Below are 17,981 nucleotides of genomic sequence, written 5' to 3'. Positions count from 1 at the left end.
ACCAGCCGACTAACACGCATCTCAGGACGAGTATGGAGCGCTGACCCAGGTGCCATCAAATCCCCGACACGTTCCGTCGGGCGAATTCCATGCAAAAAGCACCAACAGAGCAACTCCCTCATTTCTCTCTCCTCCAATTTCCCCATGAACTCCTTCACAGTCTCTGCTTCGCTCACCTCCAACACCGGCTCTGGTTCTGGTCTCCTCCTTGGCACCTCACGATAAACAGGGAGAGTTGGCTCAGGTCTGACTCCTGACTCTGCCACACTCTCCCTGAGGCCCCCTCCCCAATACATTTTTGGGGCTGACTCTCAGGATTCCATCCGCGTCGCCGTGTTGCCTCCTCATACCGGCGCCTCTCCGCTCTCTACGCCTCCAGTTCTTCCTTGGGGCGGCGATATTCTCCAGGCTGAGCCCAGGGTCCTTTACCGTCCAGTTCGTCCTCCCATGTCCATCTCTCCTGTGGCTCCTGCCTGTTGACACGCTGCTTGGTCCGTTGGTGGTGGGTGATTCTGTAACGGTTTTCTAGGTGTGGTGAAGGAGAGTCGGACCAAAATGCAGCGTGTAGATTGCGATCCATGTTTAATGAAAAAACACACTAAACACAAACACTACAAAAACAATAAACATAATGAAAACCGAAACAGCCTAAACTGGTGCAAACTGACACTAGACAGTTACAAGGACACTAAGGACAATCACCCACGACAAACTCAAAGAATATGGCTGCCTAAATATGGTTCCCAATCAGAGACAACGATAAACACCTGCCTCTGATTGAGAACCACTCCAGACAGCCATAGACTTTGCTAGATCACCCCACTAGCTACAATCCCAATATATACACACCAAAACCCCAAGACAAAACACACCACAATACAAAAACCCCATGCCACACCCTGGCCTGACCCAATACATGCAGATAAACACAAAATACTTTGACCAGGGGCCTGTTGCACAAAACTAGGATAAGGGATTAAGCCAGGATATCTTGGTGATCCTGGCTCAATTGATCCGTAATCCGGTTGCACTAAAGATGGATAGGGGGCAGGAGGATATGTTATGGTATAAATTACCATGGAGATTTATTCTGTGGAGCTAGCCTGCTCCAGACCAGGCTAAATTCCAGGATCTATTTAATCTCATCCCTAATGTCAGTCAGCAGTCACCACAAATGGAAACCAATAGTTATTTCACTGCTCACTATACATTGTTATCACATATAACTAGACCCACTGTCATTATTTAAACGTTTGTGATCATTAATTTCAATGATTTTGGATAAAAAATGATTTTTAGATGTTGCTATCATTAGATAATTTACAGTTTCCCATAGACTATATATAAAATGATAGAATATTAGGGCCACAGAGGGAAAAAAAAGACAAGTCATAATATTGTAACCAGTTGTTTTAGAGGACAGTTGTTAAAATGACAGATGCGGAGCATTTCGTGAAATTGTACTTCAGTATGGTTTCATAAACAAAGACATGCTGATGTGCCAGAATATTAAGTATCACATTGTCATAAGTATCAAAACTGTAAAAACAATATGTAGCTTTTCTGCAGAAAGAACCAGCCTCATAAATTTATGACTTTATCCTTTTTCTTCAGTGTGGCCCTAGTACTCTGTCATATAAACAAATACACATTCCATATGAATATAAAAACACAATGTGTAACATTATGTTCCTTTATTGAATAAGGACAAAACAAAGCAGGTAAACCATCAGCTCCTTTCGAAACTGAAGTCACAGTGACTCTACAAGATGGAAAGCACAGAATCCAAGCATATTATACAAAATGATACATACACATTCAAAGGTCTGTATATAACACACCCTGCATGTCTGCACACTAAAATAAATGCAGGACAAATCCATACACATCAACTGAACAGACAAATGAATGGATGCAGTAGCCTCCCTGCAGCCTTGTATTACACACAGTATACCGCACAAACATCATAAGAGGCCAAATTCGTAAAAAAACGAACCCAAAAAAACCCAAATTCCTCTGCCACCGCAGGACATATTTAACCAAAATTGAAAGCACACATACTAACTAAAATAATTCAACACATATTGGTCCCTCAGCAGCCGACCACTGTCGTCATCAGGGAAGATTGCTGGATTGTCCCAGTCCATGGCTGGTGGCACTCTGGGGGCCCTCTCCTTCCTCAGGCAGGCCACATTGTGGAGGACAGCACAAGCCACAGTAATATCACATGCCCTAACAGGGCTGACCCTTAATTTGTGAAGGCAGTGAAAGTGTGCCTTCAGGAGGCCAAAGGTCATTTCAACTCTGGCCCTGGTCCTGGCATGGGCATGGTTGTAGGCCTGCTGTGCTTCCTGGGGGTCTGTGAAAGGTGTCAGGAGAAAAGGCTGGCAGCCATACCCCTGTCTCCCAGCAACACACCAGAGAATTCACCTGTCAACACAAAATCTCATCATTACTACCTCATAAACACAGTGATATTCTTGACACAGCCATGATGGTTATAAATAGGGGTTGTGTGGCTTACCTTGTGATAGGCACTGATAGATTTCAGAGGCCCGAAAGATTCTGGAGTCATGGACTGAGCCAGGCCATTTTGCCACAACATTGCTGATCACACAGTCAGCATTGCAGACCATCTGAAATCATAAGATGAGGAATATTACACCAATCAATGCACATCACTGGCAATGCAGAGTGTTCGTCAATGGACAATATCAAAAAGTTATGTTCACCTGAACATTAATGCTGTGAAAGGATTTCCTATTCACAAAATCGGCCTCATGGGCACCTGAGGGGGGCTTTTATCCTTATGTGTGTGCAGTCCACTGCACCAATGACATTGGGGAAACCTGTCACACAAAGTAATGAGTATCCTACTATGTGTTAACAGTTGTCCTGTAATTTGTAGATCCTCTTACCTGCAATCCTATAGAACTCCTCTTTGATGTCACAGAGTCTTCTGTGGCCAGGGAAGGAGATGAAGACATCTGCTAATGCTTTGATAGCCAGACACACACTCCTTATTGTGCGGCAAATTGTGGCCTTGTTCAGCTGTTCTGCATCCCCCATTGAGTACAGGAAGGCTCCACTAGCAAAAAAACGCAAGGCCACACAAACCATTTGCTCCACACTCAGTGCATGGCTCCGTGCAGTGCGGTGCTTAATCCTGGGACCCAGTAGTCTGCATAGATACCTGATGCCATCTGCAGAAAACCTGTATCTTTCATATAGATGGTCGTCAGGGAAGGCCAGTGGGTCCAACCGGTCCCTGAAGACCCTTTCTCGCCTGAAGGCTCTCCTCAGCACAAGTGCTTCTTCATCCACCACATCTCGCACGAATGGGCATGCCATTGTCAGAGCAGAAAGGAACACACAATTTTGGGCCTTCATATAGGCTAGTGGCCACACCTGGTGCTGGGGGGGTGGGCAAAAGAGGGCGATGCCTTATAACGATGACTTGGTTGTACTGATTGCTGGGAAAATAAAAAAACCTTAGAAAGATGCCACCGTCCTGTGTGCTCACAATAAGAGCTCATATGTCATGGCTCACTTGACTTTACGAGAATATACCAAATTTTTATTTTGAGCTGTGTCATCTTCTTGGAGCTGGGGGAGGAAATACAAATAATGATTAATACATTTGTGTTACAGTTAGCATACAGTGTACATTGAAGGCATATCTCACCTCCCTCTCAAGTTTTTTTATTTCAAGGTCCAGTTTCCTAATTGTCCTCTTTTTTATTTCGGACTCCAGTGCAAGATTTTCCATCTTTTTCTTCTTGTACTGAATGTCTATGTCTGCCAGTTCTATTTGGCGCCGGAGGTGGTTGCCATACAACTTTCTGATAGCTTGTGAGCTCTGTGAACACAATACAATTAGCACAGCTGGAATTTGGCAGGATGTGGTGTCCTTTTATTAATACGCACTATGTTGCCAGGCTGTTTTCCCACTGTATAGCATCTGGGTCCTGTAAAATAAATTAGATTTTTTGATTTTGATGAGGACTCCTCACCATTGTAGAGTAAATAGTACTTTCACAGTCTTACCATGATACCTCATGCCTTCTGGAATCCAGAGAGATGGTCTCCTCCTCATCATCATCGTCTCCATCATGTGCTGTTGCTGCTGCACTGGGGCCTTCACCCTATCAAAAAAAAAAAAAAAAAAAAAAAAAAAAAAAAAATAAATATGCCATTTAGCGGACGCTTTTATCCAAAGCGACTTACAGTCATGTGTGCATACATTCTACGTATGGGTGGTCCCGGGAATCGAACCCACTACCCTGGCGTTACAAGCGCCATGCTCTACCAACTGAGCTACAGAAGGACCACTTTTTAATCGGATTCATATTGAAGCTAGTAGACATGCCAGGCCTACAGTATGCCTTTGATGGAGTACTCACTGGATCAGCATCGTCTGGTGCTTGTGCTGGTGGCTCTAACAGGAACACAGGGCTGCCAGACACTGCAAGGCAATAGGTAAACCAAAGTCAGACAGTCCAAATTGATTCAATATGAATGTGGTTGTATCCCATGTAGAGATGGAAGGACATACCTTGAATGAAGCGGGTGGCATCTTGGGAGGAACCTATGCTCGTCTCTTTCCCCCCAGGGATCCCCTCTAAGACGGGCCTGCCTTTATTTAGCTCCAAGACCATGTCCTCTGCTGGGGTAAGGTCAGCCTTTGGTGACCCACCACCCGTGCCTTGTCTGTGGGTATTCTTTTTCACTGCTAAAACAGTACAGACAATGTGTGAGCAGGCACCTTCTGGGTACAATGTATGCTTGTGCTTTGTTAAATATTAGTCAGGGACCATACCATTCTGCAGAATGTTCTTGTATTTGATTTTGACCTGCTGCCATGTCCGTTTTGGCCCGTTCATGTTTAATCTACACACACACACACACACACATTTAATGGAGTCACACTGCAAAAAATTACTTGGTATTTTTGTCTTGTTTTCAGTAAAAATATTTAAAAAAAAAACTTAAATAAAGATGTATTTTCTTGATTTGCTAAATGACCTAGCAAAATAAGTATAGTTTAGACAAAAAATATAAACTTTAAGTAAATGTGTGCTTAAAACAAGCAAATAAAAAAATCTGTCAATATAATAAAAATTCTCTTGAAATAAGTTTACTTTTTCCATAAACACTTAATTTTAGAAAAGTTCTCGTTTCACTGGCATATTTTTTTGCTTATTTTCCTAGGTAATTTTGCTCAAGAAAATATTCAAGATGTTTTTTTAGATATTTTTTTTTTACTGAAAACAAGACAAAAATACTAAGTAAGAAAGACATTTTTGCAGTGCAGTGAGCAACCGACCTTGGGTCCTTTGAAAGGCGCTATATAAATTAAAGTGATTATTATTATAGCTCATCTATTTATTCAATTAAATTTGATTTATATAGCACTTTTCACAATTGTTTCATTCTGTCAAAGCAGCTTTACATTAATGAAAGCAGGAGAAACACAAAAAAAACGGTGGACAACATAAGAAGCAGAGTACAACGGCTAAGATTAAACCGTACTGAGCGTAGTAACGTTAAATAATAATGTAAGGCTTTAATAATAATTTATCATAGCTTTATACAGTGTGATGGACTTACTTTACACAATTTCACTCATATCTGCAGTGCATTTCAATTAAAAATGTAACCGTTTCATAATTACAGTACAGCTGCGTTTTTGGAGATGTGAATTAAATATTTGAATTCTAATTGTGATGTTTCAGCGGAGCGGTGAGTGTGTAATTGTGCACTACTTACGCATTCAGGCGGTCTGCAATACTTTGCCACGCTTTTTCTCTTTGCTTTATCACTGTGGCGGTGTTGCCTTTCTTCTTAATTATATCTTTTACCTCCTCGTATGCCTCCATGAGGATTTGTGCTTCCGACCGGGAAAAGTACGCGGCTCTAGTTGCCATGGTAAATCAGTTAATCTGTGATCTGTGGCGGGGTCTATTTGAGTGAGCCGTGAGCGCGCACCTATCCAGGATTGGTTTCACCTGGCTTAATGAATCCGTGTCTGCTCATCCTGGCTTGGTCTTTGTGCAACCAATTAAGCCTGGACGCACATGTTTTGGCTTCATTGAGCTCAGCTGAGTCATTTATCCCGGATGTCTTAATTCTACTTTTGTGCAACAGGCCCCAGGGCGTGACAGATGGGTTATGAATTAATAGGTATAAATGATGGGTTATGAATTAACAGGTATAAATGATGGGTTATGAATTAACAAGTATAAATGATGGGTTATGAATTAACACATCCCCTCCAGGCATTTCAATACATTCAGGATTTCTTACGGTCCATGTGCAATATGCAAATCATATCCTTGCAATTATTCAAATATTTAGTTCATTTCATGAGAGCAACATGATCATTAATGATTTCTGAGCAACCATTTTTTATTTAATGTCTATTAAGAGTATCTTATCAACTTTATTTCACTTGGTGATGTTTCATTATAGAGAACATAACATGACAATACATGACATCTAAATAGCTGAATATGATTATGGATTAACAGTCTAACAGTTTGAAGGACACAACTCATGTTATTATGGTTAAACAGTGAAAGACTAGTTGATAATGGAGTGTTTTTTTTTACAATTAGGAAATAACATGTTTTTCTCGTACCTCAGCCAGCATTGTGAATGGTTAGGAAATAATGTCATATTTTACTCGTACCTCAGCCAGCATTGTGAATGGTGTCTGATGCAGTGACCTACTAGACCAGGGCAGTAGATCTAATACTTATGTGTTTTTAGTCATGCATGATAGGTCTGTGTTGGTTCTGTGCTTACAAGTTACATCTCTGGCCATGCTGGCAGGGTCTGAATCAAACCCAATGTCCAATGGGATTGATCTGTTTGATCCAAATGTTTGTTTCAGTTTTCAGTAGTTGAATCCTTTGACATAATGTTGATTTCAACATTTTTAATTTTCAACAAATGCGCTGGGTTGGTTGAAAAGTGATACTAAACTTACATACCATGCACTATATTGACATAGTGGAAGATTTAGTGAATTTATACTGTTGTTCATACTAAGATGGACCAAGATATGTGTTGCTTTTGCACATATTTGTTAATTGGTTTAGCAAGAGTGTGTTGATTGGTCGGTCATTGGGTTCATATGTTTTACAATAAGTTCAAATCAAGCTTTATTTATACACCACATTTCAGACATGGAGGCAACACAATGACTTCACAGGAAAAAATGTATAAATGAAATGAATGAAAATAAACAGACATATTTACTACACAATATAAGAGGATAAAAAACAGAAGAATAACAACTGAAAGACTAATGAGCACCCTAAGGAAATGTCATTGATTACAATATTAACAATTGGATGCAACATCCAACCCTAAGATGGACAAGCCAACACATTCTGACTAACGAGGTGATACCAATCGGTCCGCCCTGGTTGCTGTGGTGGAAATTCTACCCATAGTCAATAACAAGGAGACTTGCTTCTGGGTTGTATACTATATCAGGATAGGTGCAACTTCAGAGATGACGTACAATGGTTCCAAACACCAACCCCACACATCCTGTGCCAGGCCTTGTGCCCCAAATACAATCTCCCCCTAGGAGGAGGCGACTGACGCACATACACTGTGGAGACAAGTGATTGGTTCCCCATTACTCATGCCATCCCTTCACATGTTTTGCAATAAACCCACAGTTCACATATGGAAACAATGTTTCCTTCTGATCTCTTTTGCCTTCCTCCCTGCTGATATTCTGCCTAGCAACAGGGACATGTGATCGATGCTGATATTCTGCCTAGCAACAGGGACATGTGATCGATGCTGATATTCTGCATAGCAACAGGGACATGTGATGGATAAGCCTGACTTCTCTCCTCTTTGGACCCAAGGTGACTGAGGCCCATTTGAGGGAGGAAGTGTGGCTGCCAACACCAGAGTCAGAAAGGAGACATTCTAATAGCAAGAGGTCAATAGTTCGTATCAGCATATTCTGCAGATAAGACATCTTAATTAACTATGTTACTTAGCTAATTCTGATTTCTCCACCACAATCTTTCCCCAGAAACAGGCTCCAAAACAATAGCTCTGTTTCTGGTGTGCAGGATATAACCTTTACTCTGTGGAGGATCAAGAGGAACCAGTCAGTTTCTGTCATATTCTTGGCTGAGTGTCTGAACATCATGGGTTCATTCTACACACCCAGAATAGTTAGAACAGGCCTCTATCAACACACTTTTCTATGTTATAGGAGTTTGGTAAAGAACTTATCTCAAGCTCAATGCCTCGGCTTAAATAATTCTATTTTGCTACACATGCATTAGTAAGGTTTAACAGAAAATTCCATCACGGTTTGGAGCGAGTGGTCGCATCGGCGCTTCGCTCCCGCAGGTAGTATAACTTTTTACATTTCATTATATTTCATTATAGCACAACGGTTTGATTTGTCTAATCTTAGCAATTTCTTCTCAGCTAGCTACATAGCCGTCTTTGTATCAAAGATAATTGCGTAATTATCGTATTTCGCCGTCCTAACGTAGTCTTCACTAGCCAGCTAGCTAACGTCCACTGATTAGCTGCACTGGGAAAACTATTACACTCAACTGAACGACTTGATCAGTGTAGTGTTAGCTAGCTACATAGCTGTCTTTGCTGTCTTCGTATCTTCGTTCCAAGATAATTGTGTTGTTTAGGTTTAGAGTGTGTAGTCTTAGAGTGATTATCTTAATTTACCGAGGTTAGCTAGCCAGCTATTTGTCGTCCTTAACGTAGGAGACTCTGCTAGCTAGCCAACGCTAGCCAACGTCTTCTGAATAGAACTCAACAACCCGGTCGCATTCACAGGTAGTATCACATTTTCATTTCATTTCATTACAGTACAACGGTTTGATTTGTTTGATCGTAGCTAGCTACATAGCTAGCTACATAGCCGTCTTTGTATCAAAGATAATTGTGTAGTCTAGAGCGATTTTCTAGGTTAGCTAGCCAGCTATTGTCGTTCTTTTAACGCAACGTAACGTAAACAACACTACTAGCTAGCCAGCTAGCCCCCGAATAGCAGCACTGTAGAAACTATTACACTCAACGGAACGACTTGATTAGTGTAGTGTCAACAACGCACCCACTGCCAGCTAGCCTACTTCAGCAGTACTGTATCATTTTAATCATTTTAGTCAATAAGATTCTTGCTACGTAGCTTAACTTTCTGAACATTCGAGACGTGTAGTCCACTTGTCATTCCAATCTCCTTTGCATTAGCGTAGCCTCTTCTGTAGCCTGTTAACTATGTGTCTGTTTATCCCTGTTCTCTCCTCTCTGCACAGACCATACAAACGCTCCACACCGCGTGGCCGCAGCCACCCTAATCTGGTGGTCCCAGCGCGCACGACCCACGTGGAGTTCCAGGTCTCCGGTAGCCTCTGGAATTGCCGATCTGCGGTCAACAAGGCAGAGTTCATCTCAGCCTATGCCTCCCTCCAGTCCCTCGACTTCTTGGCACTAACGGAAACATGGATCACCACAGACAACACTGCTACTCCTACTGCTCTCTCTTCGTCCGCCCACGTGTTCTCGCACACCCCGAGAGCTTCTGGTCAGCGGGGTGGTGGCACCGGGATCCTCATCTCTCCCAAGTGGTCATTCTCTCTTTCTCCCCTTACCCATCTGTCTATCGCCTCCTTTGAATTCCATGCTGTCACAGTTACCAGCCCTTTCAAGCTTAACATCCTTATCATTTATCGCCCTCCAGGTTCCCTCGGAGAGTTCATCAATGAGCTTGATGCCTTGATAAGCTCCTTTCCTGAGGACGGCTCACCTCTCACAGTTCTGGGCGACTTTAACCTCCCCACGTCTACCTTTGACTCATTCCTCTCTGCCTCCTTCTTTCCACTCCTCTCCTCTTTTGACCTCACCCTCTCACCTTCCCCCCTACTCACAAGGCAGGCAATACGCTCGACCTCATCTTTACTAGATGCTGTTCTTCCACTAACCTCATTGCAACTCCCCTCCAAGTCTCCGACCACTACCTTGTATCCTTTTCCCTCTCGCTCTCATCCAACACCTCCCACACTGCCCCTACTCGGATGGTATCGCGCCGTCCCAACCTTCGCTCTCTCTCCCCCGCTACTCTCTCCTCTTCCATCCTATCATCTCTTCCCTCCGCTCAAACCTTCTCCAACCTATCTCCTGATTCTGCCTCCTCAACCCTCCTCTCCTCCCTCTCTGCATCCTTTGACTCTCTATGTCCCCTATCCTCCAGGCCGGCTCGGTCCTCCCCTCCCGCTCCGTGGCTCAATGACTCATTGCGAGCTCACAGAACAGGGCTCCGGGCAGCCGAGCGGAAATGGAGGAAAACTCGCCTCCCTGCGGACCTGGCATCCTTTCACTCCCTCCTCTCTACATTTTCCTCCTCTGTCTCTGCTGCTAAAGCCACTTTCTACCACGCTAAATTCCAAGCATCTGCCTCTAACCCTAGGAAGCTCTTTGCCACCTTCTCCTCCCTCCTGAATCCCCCCCCCCCTCCTCCCTCTCTGCAGACGACTTCGTCAACCATTTTGAAAAGAAGGTCGACGACATCCGATCCTCGTTTGCTAAGTCAAACGACACCGCCGGTTCACACTGCCCTACCCTGTGCTCTGACCTCCTTCTCCCCTCTCTCTCCAGATGAAATCTCGCGTCTTGTGACGGCCGGCCGCCCAACAACCTGCCCGCTCGACCCTATCCCCTCCTCTCTTCTCCAGACCATTTCCGGAGACCTTCTCCCTTACCTCACCTCGCTCATCAACTTATCCCTGACCGCTGGATACGTCCCTTCCGTCTTCAAGAGAGCGAGAGTTGCACCCCTTCTGAAAAAACCTACACTCGATCCCTCCGATATCAACAACTACAGACCAGTATCCCTTCTTTCTTTTCTCTCCAAAACTCTTGAACGTGCCGTCCTTGGTCAGCTCTCCCGCTATCTCTCTCAGAATGACCTTCTTGATCCAAATCAGTCAGGTTTCAAGACTAGTCATTCAACTGAGACTGCTCTCCTCTGTATCACGGAGGCGCTCCGCACTGCTAAAGCTAACTCTCTCTCCTCTGCTCTCATCCTTCTAGATCTATCGGCTGCCTTCGATACTGTGAACCATCAGATCCTCCTCTCCACCCTCTCCGAGTTGGGCATCTCCGGCGCGGCCCACGCTTGGATTGCGTCCTACCTGATAGGTCGCTCCTACCAGGTGGCGTGGCGAGAATCTGTCTCCTCACCACGCGCTCTCACCACTGGTGTCCCCCAGGGCTCTGTTCTAGGCCCTCTCCTATTCTCGCTATACACCAAGTCACTTGGCTCTGTCATAACCTCACATGGTCTCTCCTATCATTGCTATGCAGACGACACACAATTAATCTTCTCCTTTCCCCCTTCTGATGACCAGGTGGCGAATCGCATCTCTGCATGTCTGGCAGACATATCAGTGTGGATGACGGATCACCACCTCAAGCTGAACCTCGGCAAGACGGAGCTGCTCTTCCTCCCGGGGAAGGACTGCCCGTTCCATGATCTCGCCATCACGGTTGACAACTCCATTGTGTCCTCCTCCCAGAGCGCTAAGAACCTTGGTGTGATCCTGGACAACACCCTGTCGTTCTCAACCAACATCAAGGCGGTGGCCCGTTCCTGTAGGTTCATGCTCTACAACATCCGCAGAGTACGACCCTGCCTCACACAGGAAGCGGCGCAGGTCCTAATCCAGGCACTTGTCATCTCCCGTCTGGATTACTGCAACTCGCTGTTGGCTGGGCTCCCTGCCTGTGCCATTAAACCCCTTCAACTCATCCAGAACGCCGCAGCCCGTCTGGTGTTCAACCTTCCCAAGTTCTCTCACGTCACCCCGCTCCTCCGTTCTCTCCACTGGCTTCCAGTTGAAGCTCGCATCCGCTAGAAGACCATGGTGCTTGCCTACGGAGCTGTGAGGGGAACGGCACCTCAGTACCTCCAGGCTCTGATCAGGCCCTACACCCAAACAAGGGCACTGCGTTCATCCACCTCTGGCCTGCTCGCCTCCCTACCACTGAGGAAGTACAGCTCCCGCTCAGCCCAGTCAAAACTGTTCGCTGCTCTGGCCCCCCAATGGTGGAACAAACTCCCTCACGACGCCAGGACAGTGGAGTCAATCACCACCTTCCGGAGACACCTGAAACCCCACCTCTTTAAGGAATACCTAGGATAGGATAAGTATTCCCCCCCCCCCCCCCCTTTAAGATTTAGATGCACTATTGTAAAGTGACTGTTCCACTGGATGTCATAAGGTGAATGCACCAATTTGTAAGTCGCTCTGGATAAGAGCGTCTGCTAAATGACTTAAATGTAAATGTAAATGTAAAGTCCAACCTCAAAACATAAATGGAAAAACCAAAGCCTGTAACAACTTCTCCCTTAAGACAACAAATATATCCTAAACTTTTGTTGGACAGGTTTTACTCACCACCAACAGAAAACAACTTCCAATTCATATTAAAATGAACTACAATGCCTCACCTTCTACAATATAAACATGGTGTCTACTGGCTGTCAACAATTAAAAACAAGAAAAAACACATTTCTAAATATATATTTTTTTCTACAATCTATTTTTTTTTTACTCACTAGCTTCTAGAACTTTCGTCTTCCTAAAACTCACTAGCTTCTAGAACTCTCGTTCCCTTGGAACGAGCCCAAACAAAACTAATCTCCAATACGAAAAACATGCAGTCAAAATCAATTGTGATCCATGGCAACGCACTGGCTAAACACAAAACCTTTTGACTACACCCCCCCTGAAGACAATCAACAACCAAGTTGTCCTTACCACAGCCATGTCTGATTTCAAGAGGAAACTCCTGCAATATCCGTAGTAACTTTCCACCTCACTGCAGAGCTTCTCTCTCTTTTCAGGGCTCACTAGATAGGCATGTTGTTGGATCGGGGCCCAGTCCCCAATGTCATGCTCTGGTACATTTGGTTTGGCACATCTGAGAATAAACAATGATATTCTAAAAGCGATAACAATGTCAATATAATTGTACCCAAAAATTGTCAGTTGGTTGCATAAATAATTATTATTACTAAATGTAAATATGAAAACCAAATGTACCTTTGTTAATATGTATTGGCAATAATTAATTTAATTGTGAGGCATGGAATAATAAAACATGTATCTTTTGTCAGGCTGAATGTTTGAAATATGAGGTGATTTGAGACATGCATCTTCGACAGTGGGATGTTTGAAAGTCGCAAAGAAATACTGGAGTGATGTAAGAATGTGAATAAAATTGATTACAGACCAATTTATTATACTGCGTCCATGTGTATAGGTGTAAGACAGCACTTTTTTGTTACTCACTTTTTGTTAAATCATATAAATAGTACTCTTCCAATTCAGAGCCTGGATTTTCCCCCTGAGGCTAATATCCATATCATGTTGAAATCAATATAACAGGGGGCAAACGTTTAGGGTTCTACATTGTGACATCATTAAAATACTCATTCTACATTGTTAAACATTCAACATTGTGACATAATTTCATTGACACCTTCATGCATGTATTTTCTGATGGGTAATCAGAGAACATTTATCATAGTATCTCTTGTCACATTGAGAACAGCTAAAAGGTTTCTCTCCTGTGTGTGTTCTGTAGTGTAGAGTCAGTTTGCTAGATGTAGTAAAACTCTTCCCACATTCATCACAGCTAAAAGGTTTCTCTCCTGTGTGTGTTCTCTGGTGTAGTGTTAGATTGCTAGATGTAGCAAAACTCTTTCCACATTCATCGCAGCTATAAGGTTTCTCTCCTGTGTGTGTTCTCTGGTGTGATATCAGGCTGGTTGACTGAGTAAAACTCTTCCCACATTGAATACATCTATACGGTTTCTCTCCTGTGTGTATTCTTTGGTGTGAAATCAGGTTGCTTAGCTGAGTAAAACTCTTCCCACATTGAGTACAGCTATATGGTTTCTCTCCTGTATGTATTCTCTGATGTACAGTCAGAAGGCCAGATGAAACAAAACTATTCCCACATTGATCACAGCTATAAGGTTTCTCTCCTGTGTGTGTTCTCTGGTGTATCATCAGATTGTTAAATGTAGTAAAACTCTTCCCACATTGATCACAGCTATATGATTTCTCTCCTGTGTGTGTTCTCTGGTGTGATTTTAATTGTCCTGAGAAAACAAAACTCTTCCCACAGTCAGAGCAGCGGTGAGTTTTCTTTCCTTTGGGTCTCTGCTGGTTTTTCTTGGGGTGTCCTGATCTGCAGAGACTCTTCTCTGCCTCGTCAGCATCATGAGGTTGTTGAGGCTCCCCAGAGGATCCACGATAGTCACCTCTCTCTCCTGTGTGAACAACAAAGTCAGACAGATGTTTAAAGGCCCACAACAGAGGAAATTCCCCGTAAAGGGTTATGCCAACAGCGTAGCCATGAAGTGCAATATCGGGAGTGCTACTCAAGGAAACTCACTTTAAGTCCTGTGTCTATTCACTAATTCACCACAGTGGGGGAAAACTCAGGGGAGTTCTCATAGGCTGACAGCAAAAATAGCCTCCATTTCCAGGTTGCTTATGAGTGCACTTCACACTTCTTTTGGATTATAATTGTAGGGCTTTTTTGAATCTTAATATATTTGTGTTACTGGTCACAAATCAACTGCTTTATTCTTCAACACTTCAACCAGTAAAATGCCCTTTGGCAAGCTTTTATCATCAGCCTGACAATGAGAGTTTGTACACTAAGTGTATGCCAATTGGCCCATAACTTCACCAAAAAAATAACATAGACCTAGTGTACATGTCCTGGTAATCTGTCTGGCCCTGCGGCCTTGTGAATGTTGACCTGCTTAAAGGTCTTACTCACATTGGTGCTGAGAGCGTGATCACACAGTCGTCTGGAACAGCTGGTACTCACATGCATGCTTCAGTGTTATTTGCCTCGAAGCAAGCATAGAAGTACTTTAGCTCGTCTGGTAGAGCGTCAGAGCCGGTGTAGTACGGTTCGAACTTAGTCCCTTATTGATGCTTTGCTTGTTTGATGGTTCGTCGGAGGCCATAGAGGGATTTCTTATAAGCTTCCGGGTTAGAGTCCCACTCCTTGAAAGCAACAGCTCTAGCCTTTTAACTCAGTGTGGATGTTGCCTGTAATCCATGGCTTCTGGTTGGGGTATGTAAGTACAGTCACTGTGGGGATGTCATCGATGCACTTATTGATTAAGCCAATGACTGATGTGGTATACTCCTCAATGCCACCGGAAGAATCCCGGAACATATTCCAGTCTGTGCTAGCAAAACAGTCCTGTAACTAAGCATCGGAGTTTTAGTGACCAAGTCACTGGTGCTTCCTGCTTTCATTATTGCTTGTAAACAGGGATTAGGAAAATAGAATTATGGTCAGATTTGCCAAATGGAGGGCGAGGGAGAGCTTTGTACGCGTCTCTGTGTGTGGAGTAAAGGTGGCCTCGAGTTTTTTTCCCTCTGGTTGCACATTTAACATGCTGATAGAAGTGAGATAAAACAGATTTAAGGTTCCCTGCATTAAAGTCCTCGGCCACTAGGAGCACCGCCTCTGGATGAGCGTTTTCCTGTTTGTTTATGGCGCAATACAGCTCATTGAGTGTGGTCTTCGTGCATCAGTCTGTGGTGGTATGTAGACAGCTATGAAAAATACAGATAAACTTTCTAGATAGTGTGGTCTACCAGTAGGCTACAGTAGGTTGTATCTCTCTAGGTCATGCCAATAGGCTACAGTAGATTGTATCTCTCTAGGTCATGCCAGTAGGCTACAGTAGGTTGTATCTCTCTAGGTCATGCCAGTAGGCTACAGTAGATTGTCTCTCTGAAGGTCATGCCAGTAGGCTACAGTAGGTTTTATCCAAGTGGAAACAACTATCAACCCAATGTGGAAAGTGTCGAATTTGGTCCACAACAAAATGAATGGCTTATTTGCTACATGAGATTTACTAGATCTAACAGAAGTTTCGTAACGCTTAAGTTATTATGTAGACACGTGACATACCGACAACTTTGTTAGAAAACACTCTAGGAGTTGTCATCAGATCGCTATGCATATTCATGCTAGTAGCTTAGCATCTCTCTCCATTGAATACAGGCGGTTGATGACAACAACCCTAGAATATAAACAATAGTTTACAATAATAAGATGTGTCCACCAATCCAAAGAAAGGATAGGTGGGAGCTAGACAACCCGCAGTGCAGCTTTGTGGACAACGACTCCCTTTGTTAGAACGGAGAGACATCTTGTCAGTACATCATAATCTTTGGTGCAGCCAACCCAACTCTCGCATGGCACTATTGGGGGGCACGGTGTGTAGTAAATCATCACTACATGCCGTGCCTCCCAGTCTGCTGTCAGCATACAGACCCTTCTCAAATATATATGTTAAGTAATTTTTGGGGAAACGGAATGGAGAAAACAAGGGGTAACTTGTTATCTACGTCGTCTGATTCTAGACATATCAGTCATCATCCTATTGCCCCTCCATTGAAGAGGTATTGACGAGCCAACTCCGAATATCAAAGTTAAAAACACATTTAAGGCAGTACTTACTGGTGTTAATCATATCTCCTTTCTCCTCCTCTTCATCTTTCAATGTGACAGTAATCTCCCCTTCCTTCACTGCAAAAACTACATCCTCTTCTTTTATTGTAACATCCTCCTCCTCTTTCACTCTGAACGGGTCTTCCTCTTCTTTCACTGAAACGCCTTTCGCTTCTTCTTTCACAGTCTCACCATCTACTTCTTGTTTTACTGTGACATCCTCCTCTTTCTTCTCCTCTTTCACGACAATGTTCAGCGCCAGAGCTTCTTCCTCCGTCCAACAGACCTCCTCTTCTTTAACAGGGGGGGAGTAGTTTAGGGAGCTCATGTTCGGGGATGTTAGCTAGCTAGCTATCATTAGCGACTAGGCTAGGGTTAACTTAACCAGCCAGCTACTATAGCTGACTAATCCAAAATATCGCAATATTATATTAAATAGGTTTACACGTAGATACGATAGAAGTGTGTCTAAAACACAGCATGAAATATACACCGAAAGCGTATAAATAGCTTGAATCTTTCGGCTATGTCGTCTAGCAAGCTACGGAGGTGGTTGACGAGCTGTTTCTGAAGAACCGTCCACTAGATTATACGTCACGCTGGCAGCGTCGCCTGAAAGACGCACATCGCCGTCTGCTGACTGGAGGGGAAACGGAGTTGAGGATCATATTTCATTTTCAGACAAAGATTCTTTTAAATGGATTTAATAAAATAATAATATTATATTGAGACATACAAATACATTAATGTGTTGATTGATTAGTGCTATTAAAAATGTTTACTACGGCAGTTTCATTAAGTCAAACTAAATCTAAATAAGTAGCCAGCTACTGTAGGTCTATACTGCTCCTACATTGTGTAACAATACATCATGTAGATGTATATAATGAACAGACTAGGTCTATACTGCTCCTACATGGTGTAACAATACATAATGTAGATGTATATCATGAACAGACTAGGTCCATACTGCTCCTACATTTTTGTATTTTTATTTATTTCTCCTTTATTTAACCTGGAGGGCAGTTTAGAACAAGTTCATTTAGACCCAAAGTGTATTTGCTATGTGCGCCATTGCCCGGCTATTAAAAGGGACAGGCGACTATTTGAGACTCAGAACGTGTAGCACCAGTCAAGTAGATTTATTCTGATAGGAACTACACAAAATTGCACGTCATGCAATGCACGGCTCACCATCCAACTCTGCACTCACGCACTGTACAAAATATATGACCCCCCCACCAGACACAGTAAGTTGCTAGCTAATACAGGCGAGAATTCTTTCCAACAAAATGCACAACACATATTCTCCAAAAACCGCTGCATCTTATGTGTGATGTTCGAATAACATTTACAAACAATTTGATATAAATTGTACATTTAAATCATCACTTGACAGTATAAAAATCACATTTGATGTA

The 17,981-nt window shown here is 43.3% G+C and overlaps 2 protein-coding genes across 5 annotated transcripts; both read right to left on the bottom strand.

Annotated features, from left to right (window-relative positions):
• Window positions 1-2,396: 2,396 nt before the first annotated feature.
• On the bottom strand, window positions 2,397-6,148 carry LOC124007975. 4 transcript variants are annotated; one of them, XM_046318879.1, is made up of 10 exons: window positions 5,770-6,148; window positions 4,820-4,890; window positions 4,556-4,732; window positions 4,404-4,465; window positions 4,056-4,145; window positions 3,686-3,859; window positions 2,919-3,606; window positions 2,733-2,849; window positions 2,525-2,636; window positions 2,397-2,430 (listed from the first exon to the last, which is right to left on the bottom strand). In XM_046318879.1, the coding sequence occupies exons 1-7, from the start codon at window positions 5,925-5,927 to the stop codon at window positions 3,547-3,549; spliced, it is 792 nt and encodes a 263-aa protein (XP_046174835.1). In that variant the 5' UTR covers window positions 5,928-6,148; the 3' UTR covers window positions 2,397-2,430; window positions 2,525-2,636; window positions 2,733-2,849; window positions 2,919-3,546. The 4 variants fall into 4 exon arrangements, with proteins under 4 accessions (XP_046174835.1, XP_046174836.1, XP_046174834.1 ...); XM_046318880.1 differs by lacking the exon at window positions 2,733-2,849 and adding an exon at window positions 3,928-3,968 and having other exon boundaries at window positions 2,919-3,859; window positions 4,048-4,145; XM_046318878.1 differs by lacking the exon at window positions 2,733-2,849.
• A 6,895-nt stretch (window positions 6,149-13,043) lies between these two features.
• Window positions 13,044-17,147, bottom strand: LOC124007971 (gastrula zinc finger protein XlCGF17.1-like). Its single transcript, XM_046318876.1, has 2 exons — window positions 16,570-17,147; window positions 13,044-14,344 (listed from the first exon to the last, which is right to left on the bottom strand). The coding sequence occupies exons 1-2, from the start codon at window positions 16,886-16,888 to the stop codon at window positions 13,551-13,553; spliced, it is 1,113 nt and encodes a 370-aa protein (XP_046174832.1). The 5' UTR covers window positions 16,889-17,147; the 3' UTR covers window positions 13,044-13,550.
• Between the last annotated feature and the right edge of the window lie 834 nt (window positions 17,148-17,981).

This window comes from Oncorhynchus gorbuscha, linkage group LG21, assembly GCF_021184085.1.
Source record: "Oncorhynchus gorbuscha isolate QuinsamMale2020 ecotype Even-year linkage group LG21, OgorEven_v1.0, whole genome shotgun sequence".
Taxonomy (NCBI): domain Eukaryota; kingdom Metazoa; phylum Chordata; class Actinopteri; order Salmoniformes; family Salmonidae; genus Oncorhynchus; species Oncorhynchus gorbuscha.
Note: the sequence above shows the minus strand (reverse complement) of the source record. Positions and strands in the feature narration are given on the sequence as shown.